Here is a 19,773-nt window from a genome sequence, read left to right as displayed (position 1 = left end):
AGAAAGGTAAAAGAATTACAAAGGAACTCAAAAACAGAGAAAGTTTTGATGTTTGCTGAGAGCTGTGGTGGTAGATATCTCTTTGGATATGTTTATATAGGCAATGGCAACTCATACTGATGTGGTGTTGAATAAGAACTTGTGGGCACCATCAGAAGACAATGTCACTGAAGTATCACATGCTCTTGCCTTCCATGTATTGAAAACTTTGTGGTATTAGTTAAAGAACAATAGGCCCTACCTTATTTTGAAACTTGGATAGAAGCATTATTCATTATAGAATTTTTGAGAAGCTATGACCTGGAACATGGACCACTAAGATGAAAAACATAACCATATTGGGAAACATAAATTGTCATCAATTAATATCCCAAAACAACAAGTAACATGAGAGAGGTCAAACTCTTCCTATCTTTGTTCAGACTTGAAAGGCTTTAGTTATCAAGGATAACAGGCCCTACCTTTCCTTTGAACTTAGAGCAAAGTATCCCTCACAATCAAATAGCTAAACAAGTATTGTCTAGGTACACATCAAATTTTATATCTTTTGATATGTTTTTGTTGTAAGCATTATTCCTGAGAAAACAAAAAAAGTTTATATGGCCATAAGTTTCCAATTCCAAGTGCCTCCTAGCATAGGTTTATAACTTTTCATTAATCATTATGGCCCTAATTGCTTGAAAAGAATTTATATATGGAGGCTTAGGAAGTGGTACTAAGATCTTAAAGTTGTTGTTGAGATATCTCAACATCACACTGTCACTTACCATTCTACTTGTCATTAAAATAAATATACAAAGCAGAAGACCATCAATAGGCACCTGATGGATATCATACGGTTTTACCTTCTATGTCCTTTTGAGCACTGCTTAATTTGTGATCTGTTTTGTGGATAATAGATATAGTCCTACTTTCATGACCATACATAAAAAAAAAATGAAAAACCAAGTTGAGAAGAGGAAAGAGGATAAAGGTGAATTTTTGCGTCCTGAATGGAAAAGACAGCAAAAAAGACCACAAAAAGAGGCCAACCTGATTGCTTGGCGTAATTGGTCTACATTGTAGGCTCTACGAACATTTGAAGTAAATAAAAAACATAGCACATTTGGATTCAATAACTTGCAAACAAACATTATTAGTTGCTTCTATATAGGCACTCTCTTAAAGAACCATACAGTAAATACAGTTGTGCTAATCGATGCTTTTAGAAATAGTTTGGCATAGATAAATGCAATGTTTTCTTCTCATATCGTAAGTCATTTAATCAGATGATTGGACCAACTTTGCAGATCAGAATTGTCCCGAGTTTTTCAACTGATCGAGAGAAATTCTAATAAGTCATCAAACCAGTATTGATTTTTCAGAAGAGAAGAAAACGAAATGTCTAATGAAGTGTGAAGTTGTGAACTATGAATGTCACTTCTTCGATATTTTGAAATTTCTGCTGCTGATATAAAGTTCATTTTTTCTGTTTGCGCCAAATATATTTCAGTGTTCAGGATAAGGTCACAGATAAGTTTTCTTTAGAGTTAAATTAACATAGACTTCAGCACTTTATAAGCTCCAATTCCCATGTTATGGAAAGAACAGTCCATGTAAAGAAATTTGTTAAACAGAAATACTAATTTACCAAATTGGATAATGAATGAGTCTGAACTGATTTCATTTGCTAAACTACTGAAAATTGTATTCAAAATTGGGATCTATAGATCCAGCTGACAGTAGTGAGAAGTTACATGTGTGTTTCCTAATTCATCTTATGTACAAACTGAAAATCCTATTCTTTACAAAACTGTGAAAATAAAAGCCTCAGATCCTATTCAAGCGAGAAGTAAGATCAACAAACACATCTTCACTGCAGGGTATTGTTACACCACCCATTGGATGATCGAAGCCAAATTCTTCCTCAGCTTGACTAAGCAAGTCTTGAAATAAAGGTTGGCTCAAGAATGAAATGGGGATTACAAATCTCTTCTTTTGCTTCTCCCCAACATAAACAGCAAAGTGGCCTTTAGGAACATCTCCGGTTGTAGAAGACTTCTTGATTATGCGAGGCATACGGATAGCCATGGTCTTTTAGTTCAATATAGATGAGCAAAAAAGGAAGGGAAGAATTAGTAAGGACTCTGAAAGTAGAGAAAAGATTTGTATGATTTGAAGTTGTGGTGAGAGTTATTATGGTAAACCCTTCTTTATATGTGTTTATATAGGCCAATGACAAGTTGTCAAACCCCACTGATGTCTGAATAGCCATTTTGTGGACACCAGCTAAAGACAGTAGCACCTGAAGTATCACATGGTTTTGCCTTCCAACTCATTGTCATAGTATTAATACATTGAAAGTAGTCTAAAAGCATAAGGTCCAACTGATGTTCACAACAAATAACAGATAGAAATTTCATCTTCTTAAAAAATGGTTTAGTTAGGGACCACCTCCAGCCACTAGCTTCTTGATGTTAAATCAACAAGTAGTAGTCAGATTCCAATGATTGATCATCATATGCGAATCTATGAGGGCATATCTGAAGATTTTTTTTATAAAACTTGATCATCCACAGTGCTAAAGCAAAGGGATCAGGATACTTAGAGAATGACTTTAAGGATACTTTTGAGAAAGAAACTGATTATGTAACAAAAATATACTCAAGGTTGAGGATCGAACCATAAACCTCTCAGTAACAGTAAACCATGATTTATTGATATATTAGAAAATCTAAATATCTCAATTCAGATTAGCAAGTCATGAGAGTTGAGAAAAAAATTTATATTGCAATGAATTGATTACATTCAATATATGGAATAGAATGGTTGAACCATAGAAGTAAAAAGCTTTATTACTTCAATTTCTTTTGAAGTAGAAAATGTGTCCTCAGTCTACCTAGAGTTTCTTCTAACTCTGAACTGTACATAGTGGAGATCCTGTTTTACAACTACACAAAATTGTCTCACTTCTGCAAGCGAGATGTGAGATCAATGAACAAATCCTCACTGCAGGGAATTGTCACACCACCCATTGGATGGTCGAAGCCGAATTCTTCCTCAGCTTGACTGAGCAATTCTTGAAATAAAGGCTGACTCAAGAATGATACTGGGATCACATATCTCATCTTCTGTTTCTCCCCGACATACACAGCAAATGGCTCTTTGGAACATCTCCAGTTGTAGAAGATTTCTTGATTATACAAGGCATACGAATAACCATGATCTTTTAGTTTTAATACAGATGAGCGAGAAAAGAAAGAGGAGAGCTAATAAAGACCTCAAAAGCAGAACAATCTATGAATACTTGCTGATAGTGATTAGTTATTTCATGAGGCACCCTCCGCAAGACAATAGCACCTGAAGTAACATGGTTATGCCTTCCAACTAATCGTCAAAGTGATGATATCTTAAGGACAAATTGGTTCAAGATAAAGGCCCTACCTTTTCTCTGAACATGGAACATAGCATGCCTCACAATGAAATTGCTAAAGAAAGCTGACAATTATGACTATTCATGTCAAATGTAAACTCCTAGACATTACTTGTCATTAACATGGTTTTCTAGTAAGAATTTATTCAAAGTAAAATGGAAGATCAACCACCAGACACCAATAGAACAAAGGAAAAAAAGGATAAAATTGAAACTCTTTGCCAATATTGTACAAACAAAACACCTGATCTTAGGATATGCTTAAAAGAACCAACATCTGATGTACTGACTTACAATTTTGACTAATTATGGCAAGTTGCTTGTGTTAGGCTTTGAACAACAAACTTTTACAGCAAAGAAAAAGAGAACCAAAAGAAAACTAAATAGGCTAAATAATGAATCTGAACAAATTTCATTTGTTAAAGATTGTGTTGTATATCTTTTAGACATCAGCTACTGAAAATTACATTCAAAATTGAGATCTTCTGTTGCAGCTGACTGTACATGGTCCCCTCTATCTAATTATCAGTAATATGGTACTAACTAGAAAGGTTAGCTCTTTACAAAACTGTGAAAATAAAAGCCTCAGATCCTATTCAAGCGAGAAGTAAGATCAACAAACACATCTTCACTGCAGGGTATTGTTACACCACCCATTGGATGATTGAAGCCAAATTCTTCCTCAGCTTTACTAAGCAAGTCTTGAAATAAAGGTTGGCTCAAGAATGAAATGGGGATTACAAATCTCTTCTTCTGCTTTTCCCCAACATAAACAGCAAAGTGGCCTTTAGGAACATCTCCTGTTGTAGAAGACTTCTTGATTATACGAGGCATACGGATAGCCATGGTCGTTTAGTTCAATATAAGATGAGCAAATAAGGATGGGGAGAATTAGTAAAGACTCTGAAAGCAGAGAAAGCTTTGTATGGTTTCAAGTTTTGCTGAGTGTTGTTGCGGTAACCCCTTCTTTATATGTGTTTATATAGGCCAATGGCAAGTTGTCAAACCCCACTTATGTGTGAATAGCTATTTTGTGGACACCAGGTAAAAGACAGTAGCACCTGAAGTATCACATGGTTTTGCCTTCCAACTCATTGTCATAGTATTAATACATTGAAAGTAGTCTAAAAGCATAAGGTCCAACTGATGTTCACAACAAATAACAGATAGAAATTTCATCTTCTTGAAAAACGGTTTAGCTTCTTGATGTTAAATCAACAAGTAATAGTCAGATTCCAATGATTGATCAACCACCAGACACCAATAGAACAAAGAAAAGTGGGATGTTCCAGCCTTGCAGATACTGAATTCAAACCTAAATATCAAGAATATGACAATCCTTAAAGGATAAAATATAATTTATGTATGGAGGTTTATGAACTCTTTCGTAAGATTATACAAAGCAAAACACCTGATCTTAGGATGCTTAAAAGAACCAACATCTGATGTACTGACTTACAATTTTGACTAATTATGGCAAGTTGGTTGTGTTAGGCTTTGTACAACAAACGTAAATAGTAAAGAGAAAGAGAACAAAAAAAAGGGTGCTCTCATTGCTTGGTCTAGATTATAACTTACAAACAACTCTATCAGGCAACATGGAATTGAGGTATTTAGATATTTTTACTTCAAAGTATGTACAACACACAAAAAAAACTATGGGTTTGGTTTCGATAACCTGCAAACAAGCAACATTTGTTACTTACGTAAGTCATAACCACTATTTTTAGTAAAACCACCTGAAAATATTTACACAAGTTGACTAGAATAAGGTACATTTTTATTATCCTCATATCATAAGTTGTTTTCTGATGGTTTAATCAACTTTGCGGATCAGAATTATCTCAAGAAATTCTTATAAAGCAAGCCAGAGATTCGTTTCAAAAAGAGCAGAAAACAATACCATCTATTAATGTCACTTATTTGATATTTTGAAATTTCTGCTGCCGATATATATAAAGTTTTCTTTGTTGTCGTAGCCAAAAGTATTTCAGTGTTCAGGTTAAGGTCACAGATAAGTTGTCTTCTTTAGAGTTATTAATTAACATAGACAGAGTCTTGTAAAGAATACTGAAAACTCAATTGGCTAAAGAATGAAGCTGAACAAATTTCATTTGCTACTGAAAATTACATTCAAAATTGGGATCTACGGTTACAGCTGACAGTACATAGTGTCCCATCTCTATCTAATTATCAGTTTTAGTTCTTTACAAAATTGTGTAAGGTGAAATGCCTCAGATCCTACTCAAGCGAGAAGTAAGATCAATGAACACATCCTCTCTGCAGGGAATTGTGACACCACCCATCGGATGATTAAAGCCAAATTCTTCCTCTGCTTGGTTAAGTAAATCTTGAAATAAAGGTTGGCTCAAGAATGATATAGGGATCACAAATCTCTTCTTCTGCTTTTCCCCAACATAAACAGCAAAGTGGCCTTTAGGAACATCTCCAGCAGTAGAAGACTTCTTGATTATACGAGGCATACGGATAGCCATGGTTGTATGGTTAGTTCAATATATAGATAAGCAAATAATGATAGTGGAGAAAAGCTTTGTATGATTTCAAGTTTTGGTGAGAGCTGTTATGGTAAACACTTGTTTTTATAGGTCAAGAACATGTATTGAATAGGTACCAGCTAAAGATAGTCACATGGTTTTGCCTTCCAACTAGTTAGAATATGGAATTAGTCCAAAGGCAGAAGGTCAATTCTACAGAGAACAGATCAATGAAACCTCATTTTCTTGAAATGGTAAGAGTTAGGGGCCACCTCTTCATGTTGAATCAACAACTTGTTTTCAACATTCCAATGATTGATCAGATATGCGAATATATCCTGAGAACTATAGCAGCCATAGTGCTAAGTCATCTAATACAAGTTATGGTTCCAATTGATGCTGCAGTCGAAGACTTTTAAACTACTTATAAAATTGTCTGATTAGGATGAATATTATTGCAAGTAACAGAGAATTGGATAATGTTAAAATATTTTTCCAGTGTCATTTAAAAATAAGGTGATAGGACCTGCAATGTTTTTTTTGGTCAAAGACGAACGCCACCAACCATTGTCTACTTGTGTGTGACCCTCAGAACTCATTTTGTAGGAAACAATCAAGAGAAGAAATATCTGAATAATATAGAAGCTTATATCTCATGAGTTGACTTTCACATGGAATCCAAATTCAAGTTGGTGTTGCAGCTGAGTAACCATAAAATGGTCAAATTAGGCTTATTTGAATAATAGAATTTGGATAAGTTGGAATATTTCTCCAAGTTTCATTAATTATCGACAAGAAGGTCACTTAAGTCAAAGAAGAACAGAACCGAACCAACCAGTGCATTTCTACTTGTGTTGAACATGTTTGGACCTCAGCACTAATGTTATAGGAAACAACCAAGAGAAGATAGGCCTGAAGAATATTATTTTTTTAAAAAAAATATCTCTAATGTGTAGGGCAATTGTGATTATAAACAGTGCACCTTGAATCGATCAGATTACGTAAATGGAATAATGAGATAGAGATAATGAGCATTAAAAAGTGATCACAAAAACGATATAAATTTCTCTTACAGGGTCACTATCTTTGGCCATTGCTGTCATACCAAACCTAGTGAACAAGTGTTTCGCATACTAGCTGAATTGGCTCTCTGATACATAAAATTCTCCAAGGCTAAACGTATACAATGACAATTAAGCAGACATCTAGGCTACTTTACATGGCAAAAATGATTCTGCATAGTGAAATACGAGTTCATAGTCAACATGCCACTGTTTACTCCTGGAGTCTAAATTTGCAATGAACCGGCAGTCACTACTAATGAAACAGCAAAGAATCCTCTCACCTATTTCAGTGAATTGCCAATGAAACAACACTGTCCAGAGATATACTATAAACAATGAACTAACAATCATCGGGTTCCAGCTGACCAATTGTGCTTCACTGAAGAAATCATGATAACTTCTGTGCATTTTGGCTCCAGACATCTGGTGAACCATTGCAAAGGTAAAACCTCACAGCCCACCCAAATTTTGACCTTCTCTAGTCCAGAATAGAAGCCCTTCTTTCCTTCCTTCCCCCCAGCAGCATCTTTGTTGGCTTGACTCCTCTAATATTACCTGGGCACCATCAATCTCATAACTCAAATGATCTTTACCAACATCATCGCCCAAAACATGGGATCACTGTACTACAGTCATTACAAGCAAGAGGTGAGTTACCTATAGATAGTATGGCTTAAGGAATAACTACTTTGGTACCACATTAAGGTTATTTAAGATACTCATAAACAAGATAAAACAAATGTAGCAAACTAAGCAATTGATTGTACTTATATACCTGACGTAGAATGTTGAGCTGAGGGCTTAAACTACCCTTGTTGCAAGAATCCTCTCTAGCTTGTTTTTGCTTTAGCAGGATCACGACCAAACTGAATGACGATAGGCTTGCCTTTAAACACATACCCGTTCACCAGATTCTGCAATCATTAACTTGTATTAAATGTTTTTACAAGTATAGTAAAGTACTATAATATTAGCTACTTTCTAGAAGTTGTGTATGTTCAATATAAAATTATAAGTAAATGATAAAATGATTTCCCTTTCATCCATCTAGTACATAATCAAACTTGAGGAACCAAACCATATACATGAATACACTCATGTTATACAACCCACTGGAAATTTAACACAAGTTCACGATTACATGTAGAAGGTTTATCACCTCTCAGACTTCATTTATTTTTTTGAAGAGGTCAACAATAAAGCTTACTATCACTTTCATGGTGTTAATTTTACAATTCCACTGCGCAAAAGGAAAACAAAATACCAATTTAAGTAATTATAAATAACATACCAGGGCATTTTGAGCAAGTTCAACGGAGGGAAATGTAACAAAAGCTTGTCCGCGCATTCTCCCTTCCTGAAAATGGAAGTCGTATAAGCTTCAGCATTAAATCATGAATAAATACCAATTTACCAATGGAAAGGAAGTACAGATTACTTATTTTATGTCACATGATTAACAGTCTCTTGTCAACATTTTTAATGCAGCAAGTGAACTTTGCAGTTTGGATCAGGTAAGAAATAGATCAACAAAATGCCACTAAAAAAAGAAAGTGAAACTTGTAGTTAAATATATAAGTTGATTACCAATTGATTTTTTCAGGTTGATGAACTACATCCCAAATTAGCTTACTCATCAACTAAAAAAAAACTATATCCCAAATTAGCAGAACTAGAGAAATAGATGAACCTCACCTGCATTAACTTCACTGCAAGACTGGATTTAGCTTCATCAATGCTTACAAATAAGGATCCTAAAGAACATAACAGATGAGAAGAAATACAATGGTTCTAGTGCCAAAACATGAGGTTATGTGTAAGTAAAATATTTCTGTTTAAGTAACTTCATGCTATCTATCTTTTTTCTTAAACCAGGTGAGGTATTGAAAACTACAAGGAAGTCTCAGAAAAAATCAGAAAGGAGTTTTACTTTGCAATGGATCTGTAAGTTAATGCTTACCAAATATGAAGTAAATATCATCAACAATTACTTCTTTTGCTAAGTTCTTCAAGTATAAGATCTGAGAAGGATTTCCAGCACAATAATTCTGCATCGAACAAAACTTATGAGTTAATTATTCAGTCCTTTGCTTTCACTGATAGGCAATAGCTCAACATAGAAGGAAATCCCTTTCGTGCTTGTACAGGGAATGTCCTCCTTGGTGATGTAGACTTACTGCTTAGCTTTCTCCCCATTAATATAACTTTTGATTTACTGATAAAGAAATGAACTAGAATAGCATAATTTATAGACTGGAAAGATGCAATCTTAATGAACTTCTATAGCAAATACTTGTCAGCTTAAGTACACTAAGCAAACACCTTTCAATCAATAAACCAGTGACTACATCTCAAAATGGAAGGCTAAGAAGCAAAAAACTATTAGAAAAAGTAAGCTGTCTGCAGCATGAACCTATCTCATAATCTCATAAACCAACTCTCAAGCAATTCTGAAATAATTAAGCAATTCTGGAATAGATTAGCAATAAGTCGGTGACTTGAATTTTCTGAAATAAATAAGAACTGAAAGAATTCTTTTCCTAGTTGTTGGTCATGAATTCTTCAGGGCAAAAACGGAATCCTTCATGGGGTAGGATCAAATAGATATTATAGTCGATATTTGATAATGCTACCAATTCATTATAGTCCAGACAAAAAGGAATGTCTGCGCTAGTATTGTTGTTTATGAGTTGTTCATCAAGGCACAATTGTTACACTCTATAAGATACCAAAATAACGTAAAAATGTATCTTGTCCATATTCATCATTGTTCAACACCCTCAAGAACAGCATTTTAATTTAATCCTTAACTTCTGTACAGTTTAAATATTAGCTAACCCTGCAATGTTCAAACTCAATGCCATAGGTTCAAGATCCAGAGCCCAGGTATGAAATTGATTTAGATGCAAACTTTCTGCAATCTAATAAAATTATGTGTTAATAAATGATAATTACCTATATTGTACATATAGCATACAAGGTACGTCTCTGTCCTGAACTAGAGTCCAAAGGGTTCAGGTTGAGTAGGACCAAAACGGAATATTTGGGGTGCAAATTCAGTGAGGCGTTGGATGAGGCAGATGGGGAAGTGAGACTTGACACACAGATCATTCCTAAGAAAGAAAGTTTTAAGTATCTTGGGGCTGTAATCCAAGGAAGTGGTGACATTGACGATGATGTCACACATCGCATAGGGACTGCTTGGATGAAATGGAGGCTTGCTTCTGGAGTCTTGTGTGATAAGAAAGTTCCACCTAAACTTAAAGGTAAGTTCTACAGAGTGGTAGTTAGACCAGCCTTGTTGTATGGAGCGGAGTGTTGGCCAGTCAAGAACTCACATGTTCAAAAAATGCATGTTGCGGAGATGAGGATGTTGAGATGGATGTGTGGGCACACTAGGAGCGATAAGATTAGGAATGAGGTTATCCGGGAGAAGGTGGGAGTGGCCCCTGTGGTGGACAAGCTGAGGGAAGCGAGACTGAGATGGTTTGGGCATGTGAAGAGGCGGTGCGCAGATGCCCCAGTGAGGAGGTGCGAGGGGCTGGTGGTAGAGGGTACGCGGAGGGGTAGAGGTAGGCCTAGGAAGTATTGGGGAGAGGTGATTAGACAGGACTTGGCTCAGCTTCACATCACCGAGGACATGACTCTAGATAGGAAGGAGTGGAGGTCGCGTATTAAGGTTGAAGGTTAGTAGGGTTAGCGTGTTGTCTTTCCTTGCGAGGGTATGGGTTGGTAGTGTTTGTAGTAGTCCTAGCCTGGCACTTGTAGTTCTTGTCTGTGATCCTATAGCCATTTGTTGTTTACTGCGATTCGCCTCTCACAGTATTTTCTTGATGTTATTGTCTCCGTTGTTGATTATGCACTAGTTTTCTTATTGGATGTTATGTTTTATATAATGTTTCCTCTTCTCTTACTTGGTTTGGATGTACTTGAGCCGAGGGTCCACCGGAAATAGCCCCTCTACCTCCACGAGGTAGTGGTAAGGTCTGCGTACACTTTACCCTCCCCAGACCCCACTTTGTGGGATTTCACTGGGTATGTTGTTGTTGTTGCACTCATGTCCACATCCAACTTTTGATGACAGCACAACATGATTGGAACATGTATTTGTAAGTTATAAAAGTCTAAGTTGCTCGGACTCTCCAAAAATGTTGCCGCACCCGTGTCGGATCCTTCAAAAATACACTATTTTTGGAGGATCCAACACGCGCTCGTCGACATTTTTGAAGAGTCTGAGCAACATAGATAAAAGTTATACACGTCTGAATCCACATTAATGACCAGCACCAGCCCATGCTCAACACAAATTACTAACCTACCAAGGCTGGCCCCTGAAAAAACTTTGGCATGCTCAACGCTACCATCGGAGAATACCTGCTTAAAGAAATCACCTCTTCTATCTTGTTCCAAGGATTGTAGCAAACCTAATAAACCTAAGTCATTCTGTTAAAAGACCTTGCCCTAGATACCTCCACCTCCTTTAGCTCTTACAAATCAACTAAAACAACATCAACCGAAACATGAATAGCCAGGTGACAGGATTCCAAGCCTAATACTCAAAAGAGCAACTGCAAATTTAATGTGAAAGCAAGTGTATCATGGGCAAAAGTAAAGACGCACAAAGTTCCAATACCTTAAACATAGGAAGCGACAGTATCTCTTCTGGGGGCAATCTTCCACTTTTTAATTCTTCAAGGGTCGTAAAAGGTTTATGATCATTCTCTTTTTCTTCCACTGTCAATGACAGTGCACTTGCATCACCCTTCTCTGCATTCTGTACCTGTTTAGATGCTACTTTAATCTGCAAGCAAGCAAGCGAAAACTTAGTATCATCAACTTCAACAAAGAACAACAGAGAGGGAGGAGCCTTTTGGAGATGAGATAACCTGAATTATTGGGTTCTTCTTCTTAACTACTGGCATTTCTTTAGGAACCAAGGCAGCAGCTCTTAATCCAACAGCCTCATGGGCAACATCCTTGTCAACTGCAGGGCCCAAGATAGCTTCATGTCTAATACGCTTCTTTTTAGGCCCACCAACATTTGTAGCTTCCTGAACCATTAAATATTACAAAAACCATTAGAATCAGCCAACAGTTTACTCTAATAGCAAAACATAATAAATCATGGTAAAAAATGACAGAAAACATGAGGAACATAAAGATAGAAAGAATTAAACCAGAGAAATAGAACATTAAAATTTGAGTCAGCTACCCAATATGCTTGAGGTTTATAACGTATATTTAAAGTGCCAGATAACTGCATTCGTCAAACTCAATTCAGAAGGCAAAAGGATCTCTAACAGCATAGAAACTACTACCTCATCTGAAGACTCCATTTCTGATTCACTGCTTGATAGATCTTCCATTCTACTCTTAGAGACTGTTGGAGGAGGTGGAGGAGGGGGTGGCGGAGGAACAGACAGAGAGGTTGGTAGAGGTGGAGTTGGCAAAGCCATACGAAATGGTGCTGGAATATTCATCTTGTTCATCAAGTGCAAGACCTAAATCATGTCAAAATATGGGTATAAAAAGATGTAAATTAGACGATCTAAAAAAAGATGTAAAATAGAATAATACACATGAATAGCAAGGAAATGAGAAAATTAATTCGAGAAGAAGAAAGGAGATGGTAAATTGTGAAAAGAAAACCTGAGTGTAGAACCGAGGAACAGCAATAAGAGCATTTACAATATTTGTAAGTATATGTCCATCAGGTGGAGGGTAAACATATCTGAATCACAAGCAGGATAGTCAGCTTTATGAAGAATAAATAGAAGCTGGTTCTGTTTATGATTACTGAAAAAACAATATAGAGACCTATAAAGCGTTAGATCAAGCAGATAGAATGTCTAAATCCTCTTAGTTCTTTGTTCTTTCTCCTTTGCTAGTTTTCTCTGCATATATGCCAAAAGGACCAGGAATAGAGCCTATAATTTACAGGTCAAACAAACTGGCATGCCTACAGACGCAAGAAATATTTGCATACAGAGAAAGATTCAAGTCGTCTATGACTTAAAGGAAAATCATGAGAAATGTTGTAAGTTTTAGGTTAGGTCAGAGAATGAGGAGCTACTTCTAGCCACTTATCCACCAAATTAAGATAGAAAAATGAAAAAAGATTTTAAAACTAAGCAGCTGAAATCATACTCGAGGTGAGGAGGAAATGGATAATCTATCCCAAGTCTTTTAGCAATGGGTTCGCTGCCAGGGTAAGGACTTTCCCTAGATACTCCACCAAATTCTTTAGCAGCAGCAGCATCTTTTATCAAAGAGACGGAGCCATCTCCAATCCGATGTTCCCTTTGTCTATCTGTGCTTCTAGTCGCTCGTTCCACCGCTAGGGTTTTTCCAAGAAACCGTACCCTAACAACCACATAATTTGGCAATCAGACTTTCTTACTCTCTTAAAATAAACAAAAATAAGAGGAAGGCATTTAAATATGTCTACCTAAAATGATCGAGAATTGAGGACACTTAGACAGATTCAAAGGAGAAAATACCCATTCAAATGTTGCTGTGCTTGGTGTGCCAGACCTTCATCCTTGAAATCCACGAAAGCACAATTCCTCATTCTGTCCAGGACAAACAAGATACAAATAACCGATAAAAGTGTCATAAAGGCCAGTTGAGTTACGTACTAACGAGAGACATGAAAAAACATTGGAACCAACACTTGATGGTATCAAATATCTGTTATCCTACCCTTACAAGGAAAGAATACCATATAAAATGAATAGGAGTATCAAAGACAAGAATACCTACACAGTTTGAGTATAAGATGACAGAACTACTTGAGTTAACTTTAAAGAGAAAAGAAGTTTGGCAATCACAAAAAGAGAGGGATCAGAAACACATTATCATTTCAGGAAACCGCACAATCTCATGAATTCACCTAAACTTTACATTTTAGAAAGACCATAAAGGTTTAAAAAAAACATTAGTACAGAAAACTTATCTCTGAAACTGTTCACCAAAACAAAATGGTTACTGTGGAGTGTGGAGACATACTTTTTAGGTTCTATTAATTGCAAGTAAAAAAGAAATCAATGGGTTATCAAGCCTAGTCCCGCAATTCATATCCTAACAGGAAAGTTGATTAGGAAGAAAAGTGACCTTAGTCTAGTGGTTAACATTGAGGTGCTTGAGATTAATAATCTCTAAATTTAGACCGCTGAAATTGTGGATATGAGTCCAAAAATACTACCAAATTCCCATTGCTTTTCAAGAAAATATAAGTTGCACCAACAAATGAGCCATTAAGAAACACAAGATTGCCAACATTCCAAGCTATTTTTAAAAGAGCAGTAAAATTGAGAAAGATGGAATCATACCTGCCACTAGTACAAGGACGGATAGAAGTTGCCCCATAATTGGAAAGCAATCTTGAAAGGGTTTCATGAGGAATTGCTTCTGGAAGATGCCGAATCAAGAGGGTAGACTCTTTAACTTCCTCCATCGACCAATGATAAGCAGGCTGAGGAACAGGATTTCCAGTCATGTAATCCATTATAGTTCCTTGTACTGTATAATTTTGCTTGACAGATCACAAGACTTCCAGATGCTGCACCACACACACAAAAATTGAAAATTGAGAATTTGACCTACAAAAGAGAGTGAAGAAGTGGGTTGTCATCAAAGCCAAGTTTCTTTAAAGGGAATGAAAGGAGGAGGAGATACCATACCGCACCTGTGTGTAGCGAGACCGGAGAGCGCTCAGAAAATACGCCGTGTATATATAGTAATATCTATATCTATATCTATATCTATATATATATATATCTATTCTATATCTATATCTTCTATATTACTTAAAAGCATTAACTCCTAAATTAAATGTTAAATTACTATAATATTCCTAACTTAGATTGTCTTTTTCGATGAGTTGTGACTTTTTCGATAAGTTGTGATTTTTTTCGAAGAGATGTGATTTTTCAATGAGTTGTGATTTTTTTCAAAGAGATGTGATTTTTCAATGAGTTGTGATTTTTTTCGAAGAGATGTGATGTTTCAATGAGTCGTGACTTTTTCAATAAATTATGACTTTTCCATAGGGTTGTGACTTCTTGGAAAGGTCAATTTTTTGATGAGTTGTAACTTTTTCGTTAAATTGTCTTTTTTCAAAGGATTGTGATTTTTCGGTGAGTTGTGACTTTTTCAAAGGGTTGTGGACTTCTCGGAAAGGTCATGACTTTTTCAGATAAGACACAAAAAATACTTGTTCGTACTATCCTTTGTTGACTATAAATAGAGAGACTTCCTCTCATTTTTCAACCACAATTTTTTTAAACTCCTACTCTTTTTCTTGCATTTTAAAATTTTTTGTGTGATTTATTGTCGTTGAGTGAGTTCGAAGTTTAGCGGAACATGAGGTACCACTATACTGATGAAGTAAATTGTTCTATCCTAAGAGGGTACATTTCATAACCTTGAGTACTTGAAGAAAATAATTTTGATAATATAATAATTATTTTTTTTGCTTAATATATACATTAGTATGTTATGTTTCAATATATATACAGTTAACATGATGTAATCTAAATTCATTTATTTTTGTTAACAATTTATCTTGTGATGTAAATATATGCTTCTGAACATCTTTTTTTTTTTTAATTATTAAACTTCTCAAGAGTGAAAATATGTGAATATATATGAATCATTTAAAAATTTATCAATTACAAAATAAATTTTATATTCAGTAATATGGAATAAACATTTTCATTTTGTCCTCACACTAAATTAAAATCTAATAACTATAAGAAAAAATAGTAACATTAATTAAAAGTCCTATTTATTTATGTAAGTATAAAATTTGTTAGAAAAACATTTATTGCACATTAATCCTTTAGTTATAACATTATAAATTCTCTTAGTTATTACTAATTATTATAAACGTTATTCACACTCTTTAACATTCTTTAGTTATAATATTATGATTTATGAAGTCTCATAGTTATTACATTAATTATTTCTATCTTTCATCTTTTCTTGTATTAACTTTTGACCAATAATTTTTCAAATTATTATACCGTCCCAATACATGTGATAACACAATGTTGTTATTTTTCCTGGGATGAATCGTTCTTGATTGAATAAATTAAAAATCGTTTACAAGTATATGAACTACATCTTTGTTTGTGTAAGATAAACATGTGATTATATATATGATTTCACAGATATAATATATATTCTTTAATTTTATTTTTTAGTTTTTTCGATAAAAAAAAGGAAACATTTCTCAGTTAACTATGAACAATCAAATAACTATCTTGGATTTATGTATACAATCAATCGAAAAGTGAAATATGAGAGCCAACAACAAGAACGTCATTGATTATGTTATAACTTATAAAATAAAAACTAATATACAAAGATTAGTTCTAAAAAATAAAATTTAGTTGTTCTCTTCACATACATGTTCATATGACATATAAACAGTTTAATGTGGATACACGTGCAAAGCACATTTGGTTAGATGACAAGAAAAATACACAACAAATATCGTTTATAAGGTAATATTACTGAGATGCGACTAATTACATGATTGAACCTCATCAAATTTAAATAAATATATGCATTATTGCATTTAACTAATAAAATTTTTCATTGACCAACTTCATAGATTCGCGTGAATAAGAGATATATATGACGATCCACATTGAACATTCACAAAAGAATATGTAATATTATTTTATACAAAGCTTATTATTCAAATCTTCACTTAAATAAGCAAATACTAATTACTATAACATATATTTTCTGAATTGGTAATCACGTGCAACGCATGTGTCGAAAAAACTAGTTATCTTAAAAGCATAAACTCCTAACTTGAATGTTAAATTACTATAATATCCCTAACTTAAATTGTGACTTTTTCGATAAGTTGTGACTTTTTTCGAAGGGTTGTGATTTTTGATGAATTGTGATTTTTTCAAAGAGTTGTGACTTTTCAAAGAGTTTCGACTTTTTCAATAAGTTGTGACATTTCTAAAGAGTTTGATTTCTCGGAAAGGTCATGACTTTTCAGATAAGACACAAAAAACACTTGTTCATACTACTATTTGTTGACTATAAATAGAGGGGTTCCTCTCATTTTCCACCACAATTTTTTTTAATTTTCTACTCATCTTCTTCTTGCATTTAAAAATATTTCGTGTGATTTATTATCGTTGAGTGAGTTCGAAGTTTAACAATATGAGGTACCACTATTCTTGTTATGTCGTAATTTTCCTATCTTTAGAAAAATCACTTTTTGAAATGTTCTAAGTATAAAACAATTTCAGAAAAATACTTAAAAAAGAGTCGCCACTTAATTTTTTAAAGAAAATAAGAAAACTTATAATTTTCAAAGACTTAAACAGAAAAAATCATTTGAAAATGCCAAAGAGGGTTCGGGGTTCAATTTACACTTCGAGAAGGGGTTAAGCATTCGAAGTGCCCGCTAACATGCGGTTGACCTGTGACTTGACAAAATATATTTGACTATTTTAAGGAAAATAATGATTTAACATAAAAAATAATAACTTACAATATTTGATTAACTTTGAGAAAATAATAAGTGGTATTTTTTTTATTTTATTATTTTATTTTATTTTAGAGAAAGGGGCCCAAAAATAAAACATTTGACTCGACATACGAGATTAGAATATTAATAAAATTAGATTAATTAGAGATTATTTAATTCATTTTGAAATGACAATTTAAACTAATTTAATGCATGAAAATCATTTTTTAATTAATTGACCAACCTTTTTGAGAAAAGACTAAGCAAGTGTGTATATATATATAATTAATTGAAAAGGTTTTGATTAACATTTTTTAAGTTTATTTGAGAAAAAATACTTTAACTTACAACAATCTTGAAATGAATAAAAAAAAATGATTAAATGAAAAGCATTAAAGAACATCTCTTTTTAAGAACCAAAGTTAACTTAATTGAAAATATAAAATTTTGACCAATATATTTGATTAATAAAATAAATGAACACAAAACCATGAAATGTATTAGAATTAAACCGACACAAAGAAAGTAACTCATCGTTTGGGGAATCTAATTAAGCTAATTAACAATTCTAAAGTTAGAGTTAATGATAAGAAAACAAACAATAAATAAAAAAAAAAATTAAACAATTTAAAGGGGTAAAGGAGAAATGAATTTGGGCCCCTTTTTTTTGGGCCAAACTTGCTACTGATTTGGACTTTTGGCTCAATCCCGTTTTTGTATACCACTGTTGTATACGAGTGTATATCGGTCGTTTCTTAGCCCTTTTTCCTGTATATCAACCCATATACCAACTGTATACAGTTTGTTTTGGCGCTTCCAACCTGTATCTTTGTTTTTGGTCACATATTCGACGTATACCACTGTATACAAGCTGTATTTCGGCTTATTTTCAAGTTTCCGAAACATGAAAACTCAATTTCCAGCCTGTATCTTGTTACTTTCAACCTGTACACCAGCTTGTTCGGTGCAGCGAACTGAGACAAACGAGTTTGAGAGAAACGAGCAACTTAAGAAGATTCGAGCAACGATCTTGTCGGAATTTAAAATTGAAAAAAAAAAACTAGATATATATTTTTTTCTTGAAGGTGTAGAAGTGACTATTGCTAAAAAAAAAACTCCAACCGTCCTCTATATCTCTCCTCAAGAGTGAACATGGGTATTTATAGGCCGAATTTGGGATTGAAAAAAAAATGGGGAAACGGATTGAAAAGATGGGATGATTTCCAAATTTGAAATTCAAAAAATCTCTTCCCAAGAGATAAGGTTGCCAAATTTCCGCGATTTGGTGGGATTTCGCGTGAAGAAGACGATATAGGGGTCGTAGGGTATGGCTGCTGTCCGCGATTTTTGGGTTTGCAGCGTCTCGAATCTTGGTTCTCGCGTTGAGGAAGAAGGAGAAAAGGGTCGGGTCAGATGTGGTATTGTTGTATGTATGTTTGGATCGCTGGTTGTATTGTTGAAATGGGTTTCTTTTGAATTGGTTGTATTGAGGAATTGTTGCTGAAATGGGTTGGGTCATTGGTGGAAAAGGAAATGGGCCAAAAATAGGGAGTGTTGGGCCGGCTGATGCTGAAAAAAAAAAGGCCCAAAGTTGGCCTGAAATAATTAAAGGAAATGGTAAGGAAATTAATAAAAAGGCCAAAGGATTGCAAACTTAGCCTACTTAAATTAAGAGTTAGTCAAATTGAATTTAGTTAGCAAATTCGACATAAAACTTAAATAAGATGAATTAATTAATTAATTAACGAGCTTCTTAATCTTAACAAAATAAAATAATCAACTTAATTAAAAAAACTAATTATTTCATATATATATATAAATATAAAACAATATGAACTATTATATAACTAAATAATTAACCAAATATTTAAAATATAAAATCTTTTTGAGACGATTTTCAAATATTTATAGGATAACGTGATTGTAAAAAAAATATACATATTTATTATTTAAAATTATTAAAATTATTAAAATGATAATATTATTCTAAAAATAACTTGAAAGTATTTCACAAAATTTATTAATTCAAAATTATGATCCTTGCTAATAAAGTATTTAAAAATATAAAATCTTTTCGGGATGATTTTTGAATACTTATAAAATGCATTAATTATATACATAACTATATAAAACATAAATATATATTAAAGAAGTGACAAAACTATTTAAAATAACTTGCAAACTATGTTTATTTTATTTTATTTCTGAAATTTTTATAAAACTAATTATTTTAAATCGTTAGAAATTGAAGAAGCTCAATGATTAATTTATATTGTGGGGGTCCAAAATTGGGTGTCAACA

General features: G+C 33.8%; 4 protein-coding genes and 1 pseudogene across 10 annotated transcripts; all 5 read right to left on the bottom strand.

Moving 5' to 3' along the window:
- Window positions 1–1,614: 1,614 nt before the first annotated feature.
- LOC125868639 (auxin-induced protein 15A-like) lies at window positions 1,615–2,347 on the bottom strand. The gene has a single exon (XM_049549248.1). The coding sequence runs from the start codon at window positions 2,068–2,070 to the stop codon at window positions 1,810–1,812; it is 261 nt and encodes an 86-aa protein (XP_049405205.1). The 5' UTR covers window positions 2,071–2,347; the 3' UTR covers window positions 1,615–1,809.
- A 431-nt stretch (window positions 2,348–2,778) lies between these two features.
- Window positions 2,779–3,466, bottom strand: LOC125868678 (auxin-responsive protein SAUR21-like; annotated as a pseudogene).
- Window positions 3,467–3,810: 344 nt separating this feature from the next.
- On the bottom strand, window positions 3,811–4,387 carry LOC125868652 (auxin-induced protein 15A-like). Its single transcript, XM_049549256.1, has one exon. The coding sequence runs from the start codon at window positions 4,256–4,258 to the stop codon at window positions 3,998–4,000; it is 261 nt and encodes an 86-aa protein (XP_049405213.1). The 5' UTR covers window positions 4,259–4,387; the 3' UTR covers window positions 3,811–3,997.
- Window positions 4,388–5,521: 1,134 nt separating this feature from the next.
- LOC125868634 (auxin-induced protein 15A-like) lies at window positions 5,522–6,027 on the bottom strand. Its single transcript, XM_049549245.1, has one exon. The coding sequence runs from the start codon at window positions 5,905–5,907 to the stop codon at window positions 5,647–5,649; it is 261 nt and encodes an 86-aa protein (XP_049405202.1). The 5' UTR covers window positions 5,908–6,027; the 3' UTR covers window positions 5,522–5,646.
- Window positions 6,028–7,082: 1,055 nt separating this feature from the next.
- On the bottom strand, window positions 7,083–14,688 carry LOC125868493 (U11/U12 small nuclear ribonucleoprotein 65 kDa protein). Of its 7 annotated transcripts, none has more exons than XM_049549134.1 (13): window positions 14,654–14,688; window positions 14,303–14,532; window positions 13,472–13,543; window positions 13,119–13,334; window positions 12,621–12,702; window positions 12,290–12,472; window positions 11,858–12,022; window positions 11,605–11,772; window positions 8,932–9,019; window positions 8,667–8,725; window positions 8,263–8,328; window positions 7,747–7,885; window positions 7,083–7,597 (listed from the first exon to the last, which is right to left on the bottom strand). In XM_049549134.1, exons 2-12 carry the CDS (start codon window positions 14,476–14,478, stop codon window positions 7,802–7,804), a joined length of 1,359 nt encoding a protein of 452 aa, XP_049405091.1. In that variant the 5' UTR covers window positions 14,479–14,532; window positions 14,654–14,688; the 3' UTR covers window positions 7,083–7,597; window positions 7,747–7,801. The 7 variants fall into 7 exon arrangements, with proteins under 7 accessions (XP_049405091.1, XP_049405097.1, XP_049405082.1 ...); XM_049549140.1 differs by having other exon boundaries at window positions 14,659–14,686; XM_049549125.1 differs by lacking the exon at window positions 14,654–14,688 and having other exon boundaries at window positions 7,083–7,592; window positions 14,303–14,568.
- Window positions 14,689–19,773: the final 5,085 nt, after the last annotated feature.

Source organism: Solanum stenotomum, chromosome 1 (genome assembly GCF_019186545.1).
Source record: "Solanum stenotomum isolate F172 chromosome 1, ASM1918654v1, whole genome shotgun sequence".
In the NCBI taxonomy this organism is placed as follows: domain Eukaryota; kingdom Viridiplantae; phylum Streptophyta; class Magnoliopsida; order Solanales; family Solanaceae; genus Solanum; species Solanum stenotomum.
The sequence above is the reverse complement of the archived record's forward strand: the minus strand, read 5'-3'. Positions and strand labels throughout refer to the sequence as shown.

Bases quoted from the DNA above. Each gene is read 5' to 3' on its own strand.
- LOC125868639 (XM_049549248.1), bottom strand. From the start codon at position 2,070: ATGGCTATCCGTATGCCTCGCATAATCAAGAAGTCTTCTACAACCGGA.
- LOC125868652 (XM_049549256.1), bottom strand. From the start codon at position 4,258: ATGGCTATCCGTATGCCTCGTATAATCAAGAAGTCTTCTACAACAGGA.
- LOC125868634 (XM_049549245.1), bottom strand. From the start codon at position 5,907: ATGGCTATCCGTATGCCTCGTATAATCAAGAAGTCTTCTACTGCTGGA.
- LOC125868493 (XM_049549134.1), bottom strand. From the start codon at position 14,478: ATGGATTACATGACTGGAAATCCTGTTCCTCAGCCTGCTTATCATTGG. The intron at 12,473-12,620 runs GTTTTCTTTTCA...GACATGATTTAG, and splicing joins TTCCTCGGTTCTACACTCAG to GTCTTGCACTTGATGAACAA. The intron at 12,023-12,289 runs GTAGTAGTTTCT...TTAATGGTTCAG, and splicing joins AAATGGAGTCTTCAGATGAG to GAAGCTACAAATGTTGGTGG.